Source organism: Ostrea edulis, chromosome 9, assembly GCF_947568905.1.
Source record: "Ostrea edulis chromosome 9, xbOstEdul1.1, whole genome shotgun sequence".
NCBI lineage: Eukaryota > Metazoa > Mollusca > Bivalvia > Ostreida > Ostreidae > Ostrea > Ostrea edulis.
The window spans coordinates 29431047-29447835 of record NC_079172.1 but is presented as its reverse complement, the minus strand read 5'-3'; the positions used below and the strand labels follow the sequence as shown (position 1 = coordinate 29447835).

The 16789-nt window shown below is 37.3% G+C and overlaps 3 protein-coding genes across 9 annotated transcripts in view; 2 read left to right on the top strand and 1 right to left on the bottom strand.

The window, feature by feature from the left end:
- The window catches only part of LOC125658979 (GRIP and coiled-coil domain-containing protein 2-like), a 34431-nt gene extending 30142 nt beyond the window's left edge, over positions 1-4289 (bottom strand). The window contains exons 1-2 of one of the 3 annotated variants that reach the window (XM_056150126.1): positions 4157-4289; positions 2449-2508 (exon numbers count right to left, since the gene is read on the bottom strand). In XM_056150126.1, the coding sequence (XP_056006101.1) occupies positions 2449-2508; positions 4157-4162 (66 nt within the window). In that variant the 5' untranslated portion in view covers positions 4163-4289. Of the gene's footprint in view, positions 1-143; positions 167-2448; positions 2509-4156 lie in introns of those variants that run through there. The other 2 variants (XM_056150127.1, XM_056150128.1) reach the window with 2 other exon arrangements.
- The window catches only part of LOC125658967 (zinc finger protein OZF-like), a 31385-nt gene continuing 18881 nt past the window's right edge, over positions 4286-16789 (top strand). The window contains exons 1-6 of one of the 5 annotated variants that reach the window (XM_048890443.2): positions 4298-4397; positions 5147-5229; positions 7563-7716; positions 8062-8105; positions 12992-13738; positions 16020-16216. In XM_048890443.2, the coding sequence (XP_048746400.1) occupies positions 13027-13738; positions 16020-16216 (909 nt within the window). In that variant the 5' untranslated portion in view covers positions 4298-4397; positions 5147-5229; positions 7563-7716; positions 8062-8105; positions 12992-13026. Of the gene's footprint in view, positions 4398-5146; positions 5230-7562; positions 7717-8061; positions 8106-12991; positions 13739-16019; positions 16217-16789 lie in introns of all 5 variants that reach the window. The other 4 variants (XM_048890441.2, XM_048890442.2, XM_048890445.2 and 1 more) reach the window with 4 other exon arrangements.
- Positions 4683-7537, top strand: LOC130050504 (chloride intracellular channel protein 6-like). Its single transcript, XM_056150699.1, has 2 exons — positions 4683-4751; positions 6926-7537. The coding sequence occupies exons 1-2, from the start codon at positions 4683-4685 to the stop codon at positions 7535-7537; spliced, it is 681 nt and encodes a 226-aa protein (XP_056006674.1).

Sequence of the window (16789 nt, the reverse complement as noted above, 5' to 3'; positions counted from 1 at the left end):
ATATCCCTTTGTGCAGCAATCATGGATGGTTAAATTAATTTAATTAGATTAATAATTGTTGTAAATCATTATGCTTACAACACCTGTAATAGGTGCCTTTTGTTGTTGTAAATGTCCATGCTTACAACACCTGTAACAGGTACCTGTAATTCTTATTAACCTCAACGTCGCACGCCACGGCTGAAAAGTATGCTCGATCCTCTTCCCTTTCATTCCTGGCTCTATGCATGACAATTTCTTCGTTTCTCATAAATATGCATGACATGATTCGGCCAATCGCTGAGCTTCCGAGCAAGACTTAATCAGAGATTTAACCTGTTTATAGAATGCATTATATTACTCTGACCAATCAGAATGCTTTTATTCTACTAACAAACGTAAAATCATCGTGTACACACGTGTTTAACATTGGCAGTTATGAAGGTGCATTTATGAGGATCATAATGTTTTTCTGTCACTAAGAATAGGCGGTGAGAAGTCTTTATACTACCCAGTGTTTCTCATGAAATATTTGGAGAATAATGACGAGTGTTGTGTATTGGTAACCCCCCTTTTTTGGAACAAGTAGACATATATAAGAAATAAACCGTGAAAGTGAAACTGTTCAGATGTCATCGATCTGTAGGACTTTTTGTTTACTATAATTTCAGTGCAGATAGTGCAGATAGAATATGTTTTCATTGCCACATCCATTATAGCTGTTTGACTTATAACGGATCACGACATTCTCGTCATGCATATTTATGAGAAACGGAAACGGAAGAAATTGTAATGCAGAGAGTCATGGGTGATAGGGAAGAGGAGCATATGTTTCATCCATAGCTTGCGATGATGTATTAACCTGAACAGGAATTTACAAGCCATGCACAACTCATGCTTTGCATCTAGTTAATTAAGTCTAGCCAAACTGTGCATGAAATACACTTAAATCATAATACAAATACATAGTGTATAAATTACTGTACTTTAGCTGCTTACAGTGTCTTTATTTAAGGCTTATACATACTCAAATGTGTCAACAGATGGTTGGTTGATTGATTGAAAATTGTTTAACATCCCTCCCAAGAATTTTTCACTCAAATGGAGATGTCACCATCGCTTGTGAAGGGCTGCAAAATTTAGTCCTATACTTAATGCTTACGGCAATTGAGCAGTGGGGGATCTTTATCGTGCCACATCTGCTGTGACAAGGGGTCTTGCTTTTTGCGGTCTCATTCAAAAGACAGCCCCATTTAGTCGCCTCTTACGACAAACATTAGAGGTACTGAGGGCCTATTCTAACCTCGATCCCCATGGGACGTCAACTACATGTAATATTACCATGGTTATATATGTTAATGTTGCAAATTGAAGTTATTATTGAGGCAAAATCATACATTTGTTCATTTGAAGAAAAAACAAAAATATGCAAGGTTTTGTGCAAATATTCATAACAGTACAATATCTTTTGAGTGAGATTCCTCAACAATGAAAGTTTCTGTACAATAGAGTAACTTGTAAATGTCGTACAGTCATTTCTACACTTGTTCTGAGATGTTGTCATAAATGTCCCAGGTTCTCATTCACATTATCAATACTGACAACTTTTTTCTAAAAAGCTAGTTTACAAAAGTCTGTACGGGTTTCTAATTCAAGACATATGAAATAAATTTCTTCTGCATGAAAGTGGCAATTTAATGTCATTTCTATATACTTAACATCAAGAGATCAAACTCATCAACCAAAAACCTTACCATGCTTACCAATCTATTCTAAATCAAAATACTTACAGATCCCTGATGTATATAAGAGGATGGTAAAAACATATTACAAAGCTCCCATTGAAACACTGGACAATGTCACGAGAAATATCAATTAGTTTTGGAGCATACAATACATGCGCACCTAATATTTTGATATATCATTGATTCCCCCCCCCCCCCCCCCCCCCCCCAAGAGTTATAATCTTCTGTGGATCAATTTTTTTCATTAGTGAGATCCTCATTTCATTTATATGTATCTGATTCTGGTGTGGTGAGTGTCCTTTAAGAGTCCATATTGGTGCTTTTATGATAATTTCTTTTCTTGGCATTAACTAGTGCTACAACTTTGGACTTGGTCATTTTACTGCATGAATACTGACTTTTAGGGAGAAAAAAGACAGTCCCAAAAGCTGTGTAAAGCACAACACTGCATCTTTATCTTTTTTGATTTCTTTAGATGGAATATGCTTGTCTTGTAGCACGGAGTAAAGCATAACTTAAGTAGAACAGCTTTGTGTTTACAGCATACTCTGAATCCCCTTTAACAATACATGTAAAATTCTTGTAACCAGCAAAACTGCAGCTGTAATTCTGTCAGGGATGGCAGTCACAGGGCAATGAATGCTAAACATGCTCAATACTCACTTATTATTCAACATGATTGGATAAAGTAAGTTGATAAGAATTCAGTCTCGTAACTAGTTACCTTTGATCCCGCGGGACTCTTTGCCTCGGACTCCGAGGGAGTCCCATCTGGAGGATGTTCCTATCAATAAACAAGCACTCTGTAAGTATTGCTTAACAATAAAGCAAAACAAGGTTTTAGCGAACTTCAAAAGTTAATAAAAAAGATAGTTCTTTATAACCAAACACCCTTTATACCCAATAAAAATCTCATTATTTTCCTCTCATAGGGGAATAAATATCACTTTAAAATAAGTGTCAACATGTTATAAGAATCTCGGCTCAGATTCGGCTTGGCTGAATATTTGGACTGACGCCTTCACCGAATCTCGGAGCAGTCCTTCATAATTCATGTCTGGAAATTTACTCTCAGCTTCGGCCGGTTCTAGCAATTAATGTGCACTTAGGTGACACCGCTGTTTGCTTCAAATAAGTGATTTGACTGTTCAACTAACTCTATCATTATTAATGTTGCATTGCCGAGACTAGGGGCCCGGGTTCGAATCCCGGTCTGGTCTGTTACGTTTTCTCCCTTCCTGTTACAGATTTAATCTCTAAGTCAGTACCACTTTTATCTTACCGTATATACTCGTCTATAAGTCAGTCCGCCTATAAGTCGGTAGTATTTTTTAAGGTTATTTTGTAGGAATTTGCCATTGACCCGCTTATAAGTCGGTACAAATTTTTGTCAGAATCGGTTGACAATTTCAAGTCAATGCTCTAGTGTTTTTACCTATGTTTCAAAAAATATTTTGAGAAATTAATAATTATGAGGTGCTCAATATCCAAGCCATATCTGTTTGGGGTTTAAACGCAACCCTTGATCTATTATGGGCAATGATCCCTTGTTTACCTAAGCAATGATGGTCTCCTAATTACCAGTACCTGACACCGTGTTTACTTAGTGACACGTGCCTCGCGAAAACTGTTATTGTGGAATTCCGGTATAATTCATTGTATCAACAATACAGTTTTTAAGAGTCAAGAATGATGATCTAAATTATCTGTTAACAATATTCAATCTTTTATGAAATATAATTCAGCCGGTATACATATGAATATTTCAATATTAAATCTGGTTCGTAATGCAATTTTACCAATAAACGATAGATTAGTTGAATTGAAAGTATTAGTTACCGGTATGTAAATAAATTTTAACTAGATAAAAATATGTAAATACTTGTACTTTATACATAATTTTAAAATACATAAGCAACACAATATGTCTAGTATATGTGAACAATAATCATTTGTGTGGTAGTCCATGATAATCGTCGGAGTTGTTTAAAAAACACTACATTACGCCGCCCAGAAAAATACCAATCTTCTTAGTACGTGCCTATAAGTCGGACATAGAGTTTTGTACCAAAAATTGACTCCCAAAAATCCGACTTATAGGCGAGTATATACGGTATATCATTAGAATCCTTCTGAATGTTCAGACACCCTGAATTTACAGACAGGGATCCTGGCGATCAATGTCAGAAGTGCAGAATAACTTTACGTGTACCAAATATATTCATGAGAAAGCATTAACCTTAATCTTAATAGCAAAATATTTTCGTTGCTTACACGGAAATCTGACCACACATTACGAGCCACGGAGTGTCGAGCGACTCGTCAAACTCAAAGCTCAAGCGTCTGAAAATTGAAATAGTGTTGCATGCAGATATAGAGATTGTACGTTGAATACCCTCAATGGTACTTATATAACTATTATTAAAACTTACTGCCATTTCCAAAATATTCTTATTATCACTAGATTAGTTACATTTCGGTAGAAAACAGCAGTTTCCAACTTGTCAGAATTTTCATGTACGTGAACGGAAGTGCATGTCACATGAATTGGCATCTGCGCATATTGACTTCCGGATCAGAGAAGAGTGACATATGCCCTCGATGTGCAGTTATATCATTGTGAAATGAAATGCTATTGACAACAAGAGTTTAACGGTTCTTTAATGAGATCAGGTAAAATATTTTATTATCAGGCGTTTAAAATGCGATCTATATCGTCATATTTGTATTTGTTCAATAAACTCGATAGCAAAGTGATCACATATGCCCCGCCCAATTTATTTACAACTTGGTATAGGCATATATGTCATTCACTGTAGTCTCTATGTGTGATCAGGCCCATTGATTTTTAGTAATATACATTATTTTAGGATTAATAATAATCTGACTGTCTGGCTCTGCTCATTGGTATTTTGATCTTGTCTGACACTCTCACTCTGATCATAATATTACATGAACATGTGTAACAGGAAGGGAGAAAATGAAACGGACCAGGCTGGGATTCGAAACCGAGCCCCTGAATCTCAAGTCAGGTGATCTATTAACTGACCTATCTAGCCAAAGTGGATATAAACTGTCTAACAGCAATACATGTACAATTCAGTGCTGAGCTTTCTGTTGACATAAGGATGGAGTTTTCCTTTAGTTAATGTTAACTTACTCCGGCCATTATTAAAACTTAAAACTGTATACCCTTTACATAACTGTAGCTATCAGGGAGTGCAGCAGTACCCATAAGCATTCTTGCCGTTTAATAATTACCTTGTATCAGGGAGTGCAGCAGTACCTATAAGCATCCTTGCCATTTAGTAATTACCTTGTAACATTGATATCTACATGTTATTGACGTGCAGACTGTAACTCCTGCACACCCTGCGGAATCTTGTTGGAACATTACAAGTATCCAGTGTATTTATTCTCAGACTCTGAACTTTCATTGGTGCTGCCATCACTGGTCTTTCATCATCAGTTTATCACAAGATTATGTGCAGCTTGATCCTTACAGGTATATACAGATCTACTCATTCATTGAATGAATCTAATTTGTTGAAGGAAATCTCGCTGACACTCTAAGTTGTGATAAAAATCTCTGACATTCTATGTTATAACAGAAATTTCTCCGACACTCTAATGATGTGGGAAATATCACTTACATGTTTAAGCTGAGGGGAATCTCCAGAGTTGTCAAATTTTTAAATCACTGTCAGACATTTGGTCTGACAGAGTTATGTTCTGTCAGACCAGACAAAGTTTTGTCAGACCAGATACATGTACCTTGTATTGCATAGAAAGAACGAAGAAAACTGCACCAAAATGCCTTTTATTGTTTTAACAGCAATGCATCCCCCACTCATAATATCCAGCCAAATACGGTAAGTTTTCCAACCATCTTGGAACTCATGAACACCACGGAAACCTTCGTAATTTTCTAAGTGTTCCAAGTTCAGCATTTTTTTCTTTTCTTACAAAGTTGTTTGTCCCATCAGGAATTTCCCCCTCATATTGAAACGTGACCAGCTGTAGGTAAAACACCACAAATTTAGACCTATCCTTTGTACTTTGACTCAAGACTGTAGTAGTGAGGGTTCTTTAACGTGTAACTTAAAACCTGCCGCAACATTGGAGGTCATATCCAAAAGACCTGTAACTCTCACTGATAAATGCCAAGCGTTTGGCGAGGATATATTTACATCTCAGGTTTGACGTGGCCTAGCAGAACTCAAACTCACGACCTTCCAGGTACGAAACGAATGGTCTACCACTGAGCTACCACGACCAGTCTTTCCTTCCCGGGTAGAGAACCTTTCATAAATTTGATTGGCCGTGTGGCCATGTTGTTTGAGTGACCTTCACTTTCGCATTTTGAACGTGAGCTCTAAAATAATCGGATCACACCCGATATTTTCAAACGGTCATTTGGACCGACATTTTTCGACAACTCTGAATCTCACTGACAATATAAATGTTGAGGGAAATCTCGCTGACAATATACACGTAAAAGCTGAGAGAAATCTCACTGACACTCTAAATGCTGAGGGAAATCTCATTGACAATATAAATGCTGAGGGAAATCTCACTGACAATATAAATGTTGAGGGAAATCTCACTGACAATATACACGTAAAAGCTGAGAGAAATCTCACTGACACTCTAAATGCTGAGGGAAATCTCATTGACAATATAAATGCTGAGGGAAATCTCACTGACAATATAAATGCTGAGGGAAATTTCTCTGACACTCTAAATGTTGAGGGAAATCTTTCTGACACTCTGAATTCTGAGGGAAATCTTTCTGACACTGAATGCTAGGGGAAATCTCTCTGACACTGATGTGGGAAATATCACTTACACCCCAAAGCTGAGGGAAATCTCAATGACACTATAAAGCTGAGGGAAATCTCTCTGACACTCTAAATACTGAGGGAAATCTCTATGACACTCTGAATTCTGAGGGAAATCTCATGCAGTGACACTCTGAATGCTTAAAGGAAATCTCACTGACACTCTAAATGCTGGGGGAAATCTCTCTGATACTTTAAATGCTGAGGGAAATCTCTGTGACACTCTGAATTCTAAGGGAAATCTCTGTGACACTCTAAATGCTAAAGGAAATCTCACTGACACTTTAAACTCTGAGGGCAATCTCACTGACACTCTGAATTCAGAGGGAAATCTCATTGACACTCTGACTGAATGCTAAGGGAAATCTTACTGACACTCTGAATGTTGAGGGAAATCTCACTGACACTCTGAATGCTGAGGGAAATCTCACTGACACTCTGAATGCTGAGGGAAATCTCACTGACACTCTGAATGCTGAGGGAAATCTCACTGACACTCTGAATGCTGAGGGAAATCTCACTGATACTCTGAATGTTGAGGGAAATCTCACTGACACTCTGAATGGTGAGGGAAATCTCACTGACACTCTGAATGCTGAGGGAAATCTTACTGACACTCTGAATGCTGAGGGAAATCTCACTGACACTCTGAATGTTGAGGGAAATCTCACTGACACTCTGAATGTTGAGGGAAATCTCACTGACACTCTGAATGGTGAGGGAAATCTCACTGACACTCTGAATGTTGAGGGAAATCTCACTGACACTCTGAATGCTGAGGGAAATCTCACTGACACTCTAAATGCTGAGGGAAATCTCACTGACACTCTGAATTCTGAGGGAAATCTCACTGACACTCTGAATGTTGAGGGAAATCTCACTGACACTCTAAATGCTGACAAAAATCATGGAAAACTCACTAACACTCTGAATAAAACTCAGGACAATGATCATTATACAGGTCTGATGTAAATAACAATCGATCATCACATTTTAGTCAATATACGATGGCATCCTTGTCTGCAACAAACACCGATGTATGATAGGATTCCCTGGTTCAATAGTACCCTTCAAGCCCAATCGTGATCAGCTTGTCCATCCGTTAGTGCATATGTCCCCACAGCAGGAGCAGAGTGGTCCAAAAATCCCAGGTTTGTGAACATGATTGATAAATGACACAGTTTCCTCTGGGTGAATTTAATTACAAGGTCACTGTCTTCACAATGTCATAGCAAGGCTTTGCTGATTTGTAATGTCTCAGAAATTCACAATGTCTTGAAATTGCGAATCCATACTCCATGACGTGGTTTTGCATTTTTTGATTTCTTACTTCCTCCTTGTCAGAAACACATAGGCCTACATGATGTGCTCTGTTCAAAAATAAACTTTTCGTCACAATTTTCTCAGTAATTTATGATGATCTGCATCTTTTGTGAGACCTCCTCTTGGTGAATTATATTATATGACACTGTATTTTTTCTCCCATTGTGAGCTAGAACATTGCCTTATTCCAAAGTCAGCAAGCACTGCATGATAAAAAGTATGTATTCCTAGCACTGCACAATAAAAAGTATGCACTCATAGCACTGCACGATAAAAAGTATGCATTCATAGCACTACACGATAAAAAGTATGTATTTATAGCACTGCACAATAAAAAGTATGTATTTATAGCACTGCACGATAAAAAGGATGTATTTATAGCACTGCACGATAAAAAGGATGTATTTATAGCACTGCATTATAAAAAGTATGTATTTATAGCACTGTCTGGAAACATTTCAGCATTGATTCATGTCTTGTATCATGGAACATCAATAGTCTGAAAATGTGAAATCTGTATCACATTTTTCTTGGGAACATCAATGGTCTGTGAAAATGTGAAACCTGTATCACATTTTTCTTGGGAACATCAATATCTGAAAATGTGAAACCTGTATCACATTTTTCTTGTGAACATCAATAGTCAGTGAAAATGTCAAATCTATCACATTTTTCTTGGGAACACCAATAGTCTGTGAAAATGTCAAATCTGTATCACATTTTTCTTGGGAACTACATTTTTCGTGCCAAATTAAAGTTATTTGGAATTATGGAATGAGTTCCCTCTGCATGAAGTACATGTAGTCTGTTACTCCTCACTATATTGTCTTCCTGTTTATCCTGTGGGGACCCGGGTTAGAATAAGTCCTCACTTCCCCTTGCTTGTCGTAAGAGGCGACTAAATGGGGTGGTCCTTCGGATGAGACCGCAATAACCGAGGTCTGTGTCACAGCAAGTGTGGCACGATAAAGATCCCTTCCTGCTCTAAAACCATAAGTGTCGAGCATAGGCCTAAATTTTGCAGCCCTTCACCAGCAATGTCTCCATATGAGTGAAATATTCTTGAGAGAGAGACGTTAAACAATATACAATCAATCTTCCTGTTTATCATTTCTACATATATATGTGCCTTGCAGCTAAGATATATAATCATGATGATAAATTCCTTTATTCAAACAGGATAGCACAATTTTGAAAAGCATCAAATGTCTAGTCTACATTGTGGTCCTGCAGTGTAAAACATATTCTCAGACAGATAAATGAGAGAAAAGATTATATAGATATTATATAAAATATTGAAAATCATATATATATTTGTTTTCTGCAATAAAAGAAACATTTTATGTCACTTGCTGGTTTTGTTTTTCTTGGATATTTTGGTGTTTGAGGAAATATAGATACTTGGATATTTTGGTGTTTGAGGAAATATAGATACTTGGATATTTTGGTGTTTGAGGAAATATAGATACTTGGATATTTTGGTCGTGGGGGATTATAGATACTTGGATATTTTGGTGTTTGAGGAAATATAGATATTTGGATATTTTGGTGTTTGAGGAAATATAGATACTTGGATATTTTGGTGTTTGAGGAAATATAGATACTTGGATATTTTGGTCGTGGGGAATTATAGATACTTGGATATTTTGGTGTTTGAGGAAATATAGATACTTGGATATTTTGGTGTTTGAGGAAATATAGATACTTGGATATTTTGGTGTTTGAGGAAATATAGATACTTGGATATTTTGGTGTTTGAGGAAATATAGATACTTGGATATTTTGGTCTTAGGGGATTATAGATACTTGGATATTTTGGTCGTGGGGAATTATAGATACTTGGATATTTTGGTGTTTGAGGAAATATAGATACTAGGATATTTTGGTATTGGAGGAAATATAGATACTTGGATATTTTGGTATTGGAGGAAATATAGATACTTGGATATTTTGGTATTGAAGAATTGCAGTTACTTTTAGTGACTTATACTGACTGGTGGACATTTTTAAAACTTCACAATTAACTACTTCAAGTTTTATAAAAAAAAAAATATATATATACGCATGTATTCCTCATTGCGTGCATTAATTAATGGTTTTTAGTCCAGGTTACTTACCATATATCATGTGGGCCTTATAGATCTTACATTGTGGGAATTTTGAATGATTAACATGTTATGGGAGTTTTTGAATGATTCACTTGTTGTGGGAGTTTTGAATGATTCACTTGTTGTGGGAGTTTTGAGTGATTTACTTGTGTTATGGGAGTTTTGAGTGATTTACTTGTGTTATGGGAGTTTTGAATGATTCACTTGTTGTGGGAGTTTTGAGTGATTTACTTGTTGTGGGAGTTTTGAATGATTCACTTGTTGTGGGAGTTTTGAATGATTCACTTGTTGTGGGAGTTTTGAGTGATTTACTTGTGTTATGGGAGTTTTGAATGATTCACTTGTGGGGGTTTTGGATGATTCATTTGTTGTGGGAGTTTTGAGTGATTTACTTGTGTTGTGGGAGTTTTGAGTGATTTACTTGTGTTATGGGAGTTTTGAATGATTCACTTGTTGTGGGAGTTTTGAATGAGTTTTGAATGATTCACTTGTGGGAGTTTTGAATGATTCACTTGTTGTGGGAGTTTTGAGTGATTTACTTGTTGTGGGAGTTTTGAATGATTCACATGTGTTGTGGGAGTTTTGAATGATTCACATCTTGTGGGAGTTTTGAATGATTCACTTGTTGTGGGAGTTTTGAATGACTCATTTGTTGTGGAAGTTTTGAATGATTCACTTGTGGGGGTTTTGAATGATTCACTTGTTGTGGGAGTTTTGAATGATTCACATCTTGTGGGAGTTTTGAGTGATTCACATCTGGGAGTTTTTGAGTGATTCACATGTTATGGGAGTTTTTGAATGATTCACTTGTTGTGGGAGTTTTGAATGATTCACTTGTTGTGGGAGTTTTGAGTGATTCACATCTTGTGGGAGTTTTGGATGATTCATTTGTTGTGGGAGTTTTGAGTGATTCACTTGTTGTGGGAGTTTTGAGTGATTCACATCTTGTGGGAGTTTTGGATGATTCATTTGTTGTGGGAGTTTTGAGTGATTTACTTGTTGTGGGAGTTTTGAATGATTCACATCTTGTGGGAGTTTTGAATGATTCACTTGTGGGGGTTTTGAATTATTCATTTGTTGTGGGAGTTTTGAATGATTCACTTGTGGGGGTTTTGAATGATTCACTTGTGGGGGTTTTGAATGATTCACTTGTTGTGGGAGTTTTGAATGATTCACATGTGTTGTGGGAGTTTTGAATGATTCACATGTGGGAGTTTTGAATGATTCACATGTGGGAGTTTTGAATGATTCACTTGTGAGGGTTTTGAATGATTCACTTGTTGTGGGAGTTTTGAGTGATTTACTTGTGTTATGGGAGTTTTGAATGATTCACTTGTGGGGGTTTTGAATTATTCACTTGTGGGCTTTTGAATTATTCATTTGTTGTGGGAGTTTTGAATGATTCACTTGTGGGGGTTTTGAATGATTCACTTGTTGTGGGAGTTTTGAATGATTCACATGTGGGAGTTTTGAGTGATTCACTTGTGGGAGTTTTGAATGATTCACTTGTGGGGGTTTTGAATTATTCATTTGTTGTGGGAGTTTTGAATGATTCACTTGTTGTGGGAGTTTTGAATGATTCACATCTTGTGGGAGTTTTGAATGATTCACTTGTGGGGGGTTTGAATTATTCATTTGTTGTGGGAGTTTTGAATGATTCACTTGTGGGGGTTTTGAATGATTCACTTGTTGTGGGAGTTTTGTATGATTCACATCTTGTGGGAGTTTTGAGTGATTCACATCTGGGAGTTTTTGAGTGATTCACATGTGTTGTGGGAATTTTGAATGCAAGGTGAAGATAACGAACAGTGATCAATCCCATAACTCCTACAAGCAATACAAAATAGATACTTGGGCAAACACGGACCCCTGGACACACCAGAGGTGGGATCAGGTGCCTAGGAGGAGTAAGCATCCCCTGTTGACCGGTCACACCCGCCGTGAGCCCCATATCCTGATCAGGTAAACGGAGTTATCCGCAGTCAAATCAGTGTGCCAAGAACGGCTTAACAATCGGTATGAAACACGTCAGACAGCATTTGACCCAATGCGAGGTTGTATTGACGAACTAGATCGTTATAACGACCATAGAATTTGCGAAATGCTGACTTCAATCGAGACTGTTGAAATCCCTGTACCATCAACTTGTTTGTCAGTAGCTTACCTCGATTTAAAAACTTACTATACCCAGAACAAGCTCTTGCATATCGAATCAGTTGAGATATATAAACACCATATGCAGGTGATAATGGAATATTGCTACATAAATGTGGGAAGTTGACGATGGAGAAGCTGAAATCATCCCGTTTGTCATACAGTTGAGTTGTTAGTTTGCCGTTAATGTCTACTTTCAATAAAATATCTAAGTATGAAGCAGAAATGGACGACTCTGTGGTGTCCTTTATTTCGAGCTCACATGTGGGAGTTTTGAGTGATTCACTTGTGGGAGTTTTGAATGATTCACATGTGTTGTGGGAGTTTTGAGTGATTCACTTGTGTTATAGGAGTTCTAAATGATTCACATGTTTTGTATGATTCACATATTTTGGGAGTTTTGATTATGATTCTTATGTGGGAGTTTTGAATTCCTTTTACTACATTTCGAACTATTTTTGGGTGTTTGTTCACACCAAGGCAAACAAAATAGGAGGGGTGGGTGGGGGGGGGGGTTGTTACATGTACCTTGTGAAATCTGGCATTCATTCTTAATAATGCAAGCTCATATATTTTGATACTGACTTTTTAGGTCAATTAACTTAAGTAATACTGTCATACATAGAACCCCCCCCCCTCCCAAAGAGATGTGTTGAAACCCCTCCTGGTGCAAAAGATTCTTATTGCTATTATAATAGTTTTTATGTATACATGTATGTCATACTGAAATACACGTACCAATATGATCTCTTTCTGAGATACTACCAGAATTAATGACATTGGCTGCAAACAAAATTTTTATAGAAATAATGAAAATGAAAACTAAATTTGTGTTTTTCAGAGGGGATCTCCAGATGAATCGGTAGTTTACAGTGGATGGACATCAATGAATCGACGAAGGAACACAATATCGAGATGGAAGACACTGCAGTAACAATAGATTTCAGTGGACCATCTGAAAGCCATCATCCACAGCAGGACGGAATATTAGAACAATGCAGCTCAAATCTGGACATCATGGAGACCAGAAAATCCCGGCGAAAAAACCAGCCAAGGCGAATAATTGTGGAAGAGGTGGATGACCACTGTGATCTCTGTGGAGAAGACTTCAGCAACAGCAATGCCTACCTTCTCCACGTAAAGAAATGTCAAGATCACAGCACCGTCTGCTTCAGGGAGTCGCAAACAAAATCAAAGAGCAATTCATCAAGTGAGGACACGGAGGTTCCTTCTGCTAACTCCAAGAAGTGTGGAGGAAAAGTGACGTGCGATCATTGCTATGAAAAATTCTGGCAGAGCGAGATGAAAGATCACATACAGGAAGTGCACGGAATTTCAGACATGTACACCTGCTGTCATTGCCAGGCAACGTTTGACTCCAGGCGGAGTTATGCATCTCATATGAGATACGAACATGATGACAAAAAAGCCTTTAAATGTTCCTTCTGCAGTAACGCCTATGAACTCTACGAGTCATTGAAAAGACACAATCGCATTCATAATAAGGAGCTGGCACTTACTTGTGATGAGTGTGGAAAGTCGTTCGCAGAGAAAATCACTTTAAAGAGACACAAAACAATCCATACAGGTATTCGACACATTTTTAAATCAAGGTGTTGATTTTTTATTTTAGAAAGAACTTAAATTATCAGGATTGTAAAATTTCATTTTCCTTGACTGAATGCATGCATACTAAGGGGGGGGAAATTGGATTTGTTAAATTATCCTTTAAACACTGACAGTAATTCATCTCGGATAATAACCTGGTTTAATTTTACATACAGTAAAGCTTCATTATCTTGAACTCGATGGGACCGAGAAAAAAGTTGGAGATATCCGAGGATTTGAGATATCAAGGGTAAAACACTTAGAGAGTAAGTGGTTGGGACTTCTGAATCACTTCAACATATCCATAATATTCGAGATATCAGTGGTTGGGATACCAAACTTCAACTGTACCTGCCTACCTTATTTGGGCTTTTTTGTGATGTCCTTGCACCTCTGAAATTCATTTTTATGCCCCCCTTTGAAAAAGAGGGGGCATATTGTTTTGCACCTGTCGGTCTGTAGACCATGTGTTGTCCGCTCAATATCTTGAGAACCATTCACTTGATGATAATGATATTTCATATGTGGGTTAGTTATGAGTAGAAGAGGATCCCTATTGTTTTTCAGGTCAAAAGGTCAAAGGTCAAGGGTCAATCTACTCTGGACATAGGAATATAATGTCCGCTCAATATCTTGAGAACCCTTTGCTTGAGAGACATCAAACTTGGTTGACAGACATCAAACTTGATACACTGGTACATCTTTAAGAGAAGATGACCCCTAATGATTTTGAGGTCACATGGTCAAAGGTGAAGGGTCAAACTTGACATGGGAATATACTGTCTGCTCAGTATCTTGAGAACCTTTTTCTTGACAGACATCAAACTTGGTACACTGGTACGACTTCAGGAGAAGACGACCACGACTTCAGGAGAAGACGACCACTAATGATTTTGAGATCACATGGTCAAAGGTCAAGGGTCAAACTGGACATAGGAATATACTGTCCGTTCAATATCTTGAGAACCCTTTGCTTGACAGACATCAAACGTGGTACACTGGTACGTCTTCAGGAGAAGACGACCCCTATTGATTTTCAGATCACATGGTCAAAGTTCAAGGGTCAAACTGGACATTGGAATATACTGTCAGCTCCATATCTTGAGAACCCTTTGCTTGACAGACTTTAAACTTGGTACACTGGTACATCTTCAGGAGAAGATGACAACTATTGATTTTGAGGTCGCGTGGTCAAAGGTCAAGGGTTAAACTGTACATAGGAATATACTGTCCGCTCAATATCTTGAGAACCCTTTGCTTGACAGACATCAAACTTGGTACACTGGTACATCTTCAGGAGAAGATGACTACTAATTATTTTAAGGTCACATGGTCAAAAGTCAAGGGTCAAATTGGACATAGGAATATACTGTCCGTTCAATATCTTGAGAACCCTTTGCTTGACAGACATCAAACTTGGTACACTGGTACATCTTCAGGAGTTGATGACCCCTATTGATTTTTAGGTCACATGGTCAATCCACTCTTGACATAGGAAGATATTGTCTGCTCAATATTTTGAATTGATGATACTACTCTCAATTAAATGATGTGTGTGTGTATAACCCTTTTCAAATTTGCACCATGGGGGGGCATATGTGTTTTACAAACATCTCTTGTTTATTAATGATATAGTAAATGCTTGTGTTTTTCTGTCATGCTATTTAAAGTAAGGTATGTGGAGATGAAATCCTTAAGATTTTCTCAAAGCTGCATGAGAAAGAATGGAGTTTATAATAAATAATGAACATATGTAATACATATATATATTTGCTGACTATAAATTTCAGAGTAAACTGTTTTGCGTCATACTATTAGACACTTAACCGATTCCGATATCCTTTAACATGTTTAAGGAATGAAAGTAATTTATGCGATATACATGTAATTAAAGTAAGTTGGAGCAGTGTACGTATTATAAACTGAATTCAATTCAGAAGAACATTTTTTTTTTATTTGATAAATGATTATCAAAGTAAATTTAATACATGTATGAATTTTATAGGACTTGGAACAATATTGTAAAGCTACTCAAAATGGAAACAGGAGCCAAACGTATTGGGATACCATTGTAAGGGCGTCATATATGGCGCGACTTAATGGCAACTTAAGTTGATATGATATATAAAGTCAAATGAACCAATCAAATAGGGTTTTGATTACATGTGAATTTAAGTTGTAACACATGGATGAAACTACAAAGGGGTCAAATGTCTTGCATGTATGACTTAATGATTACTTTATTAGAAATCTTTTGACAGGAGAAAAGCCTTACTGTTGCAAAGTGTGTGGAATGGCCTTCCGTGACCCCAGTACAATGAGAAAGCATGTAAAACGTCACAGCTCAGAGCGACCTTTCTCCTGCGAGACATGCGGGAAGTTATTTGCCAGTACGTACGACATGAGGAAACATTCCCGGATTCACTTGAATGATGAAGAAAGACCATACAAGTGTGAGGTATACAACGAGATTTTGATCTGATGAATTTGTAGACTGTTTAGAAATTATCGATTCACAGGCTCCAAGGCTATTTTGTAATACAGTGAAACACGCTTGTATAGCAAACAAATTCATGCTTGATATATATTCAAACATTAAAATGTTTTAGATCTTTGTTGTTTTATCGAGTGTTGAAGGGCCTCCGTGGCCAAGTATCATGCTCAAAATCACATGGCCTCTCACCTCTGTCGGCGTGGGTTCAAATCTCGCTCACGCCGGTAAGTGAGAAAGTTTCCCAGTTTACTTTCGGAAGGTCGGTGGTCTCTTCCCAAGTACATTGTAACTGGGTTCTCTCTTCCACCAATAAAAACTGGGCACCACCTTATAACTGAAAAATTGTTGAGTGTGGCGGAAAACATCAATCGAGTGTTGAAGGTAGCAAACATTGCAGCAAAAATTCATATTAAATCCGCGTTAGCAGGTTTATATGCAAATTTTTCTGCAATGCTTGCTACCTTCATCACACAATAAAACAACAAAGAAAAACAGTTTATTGTTTCATAATTCATTATGTATTTTTTGAAAATATCA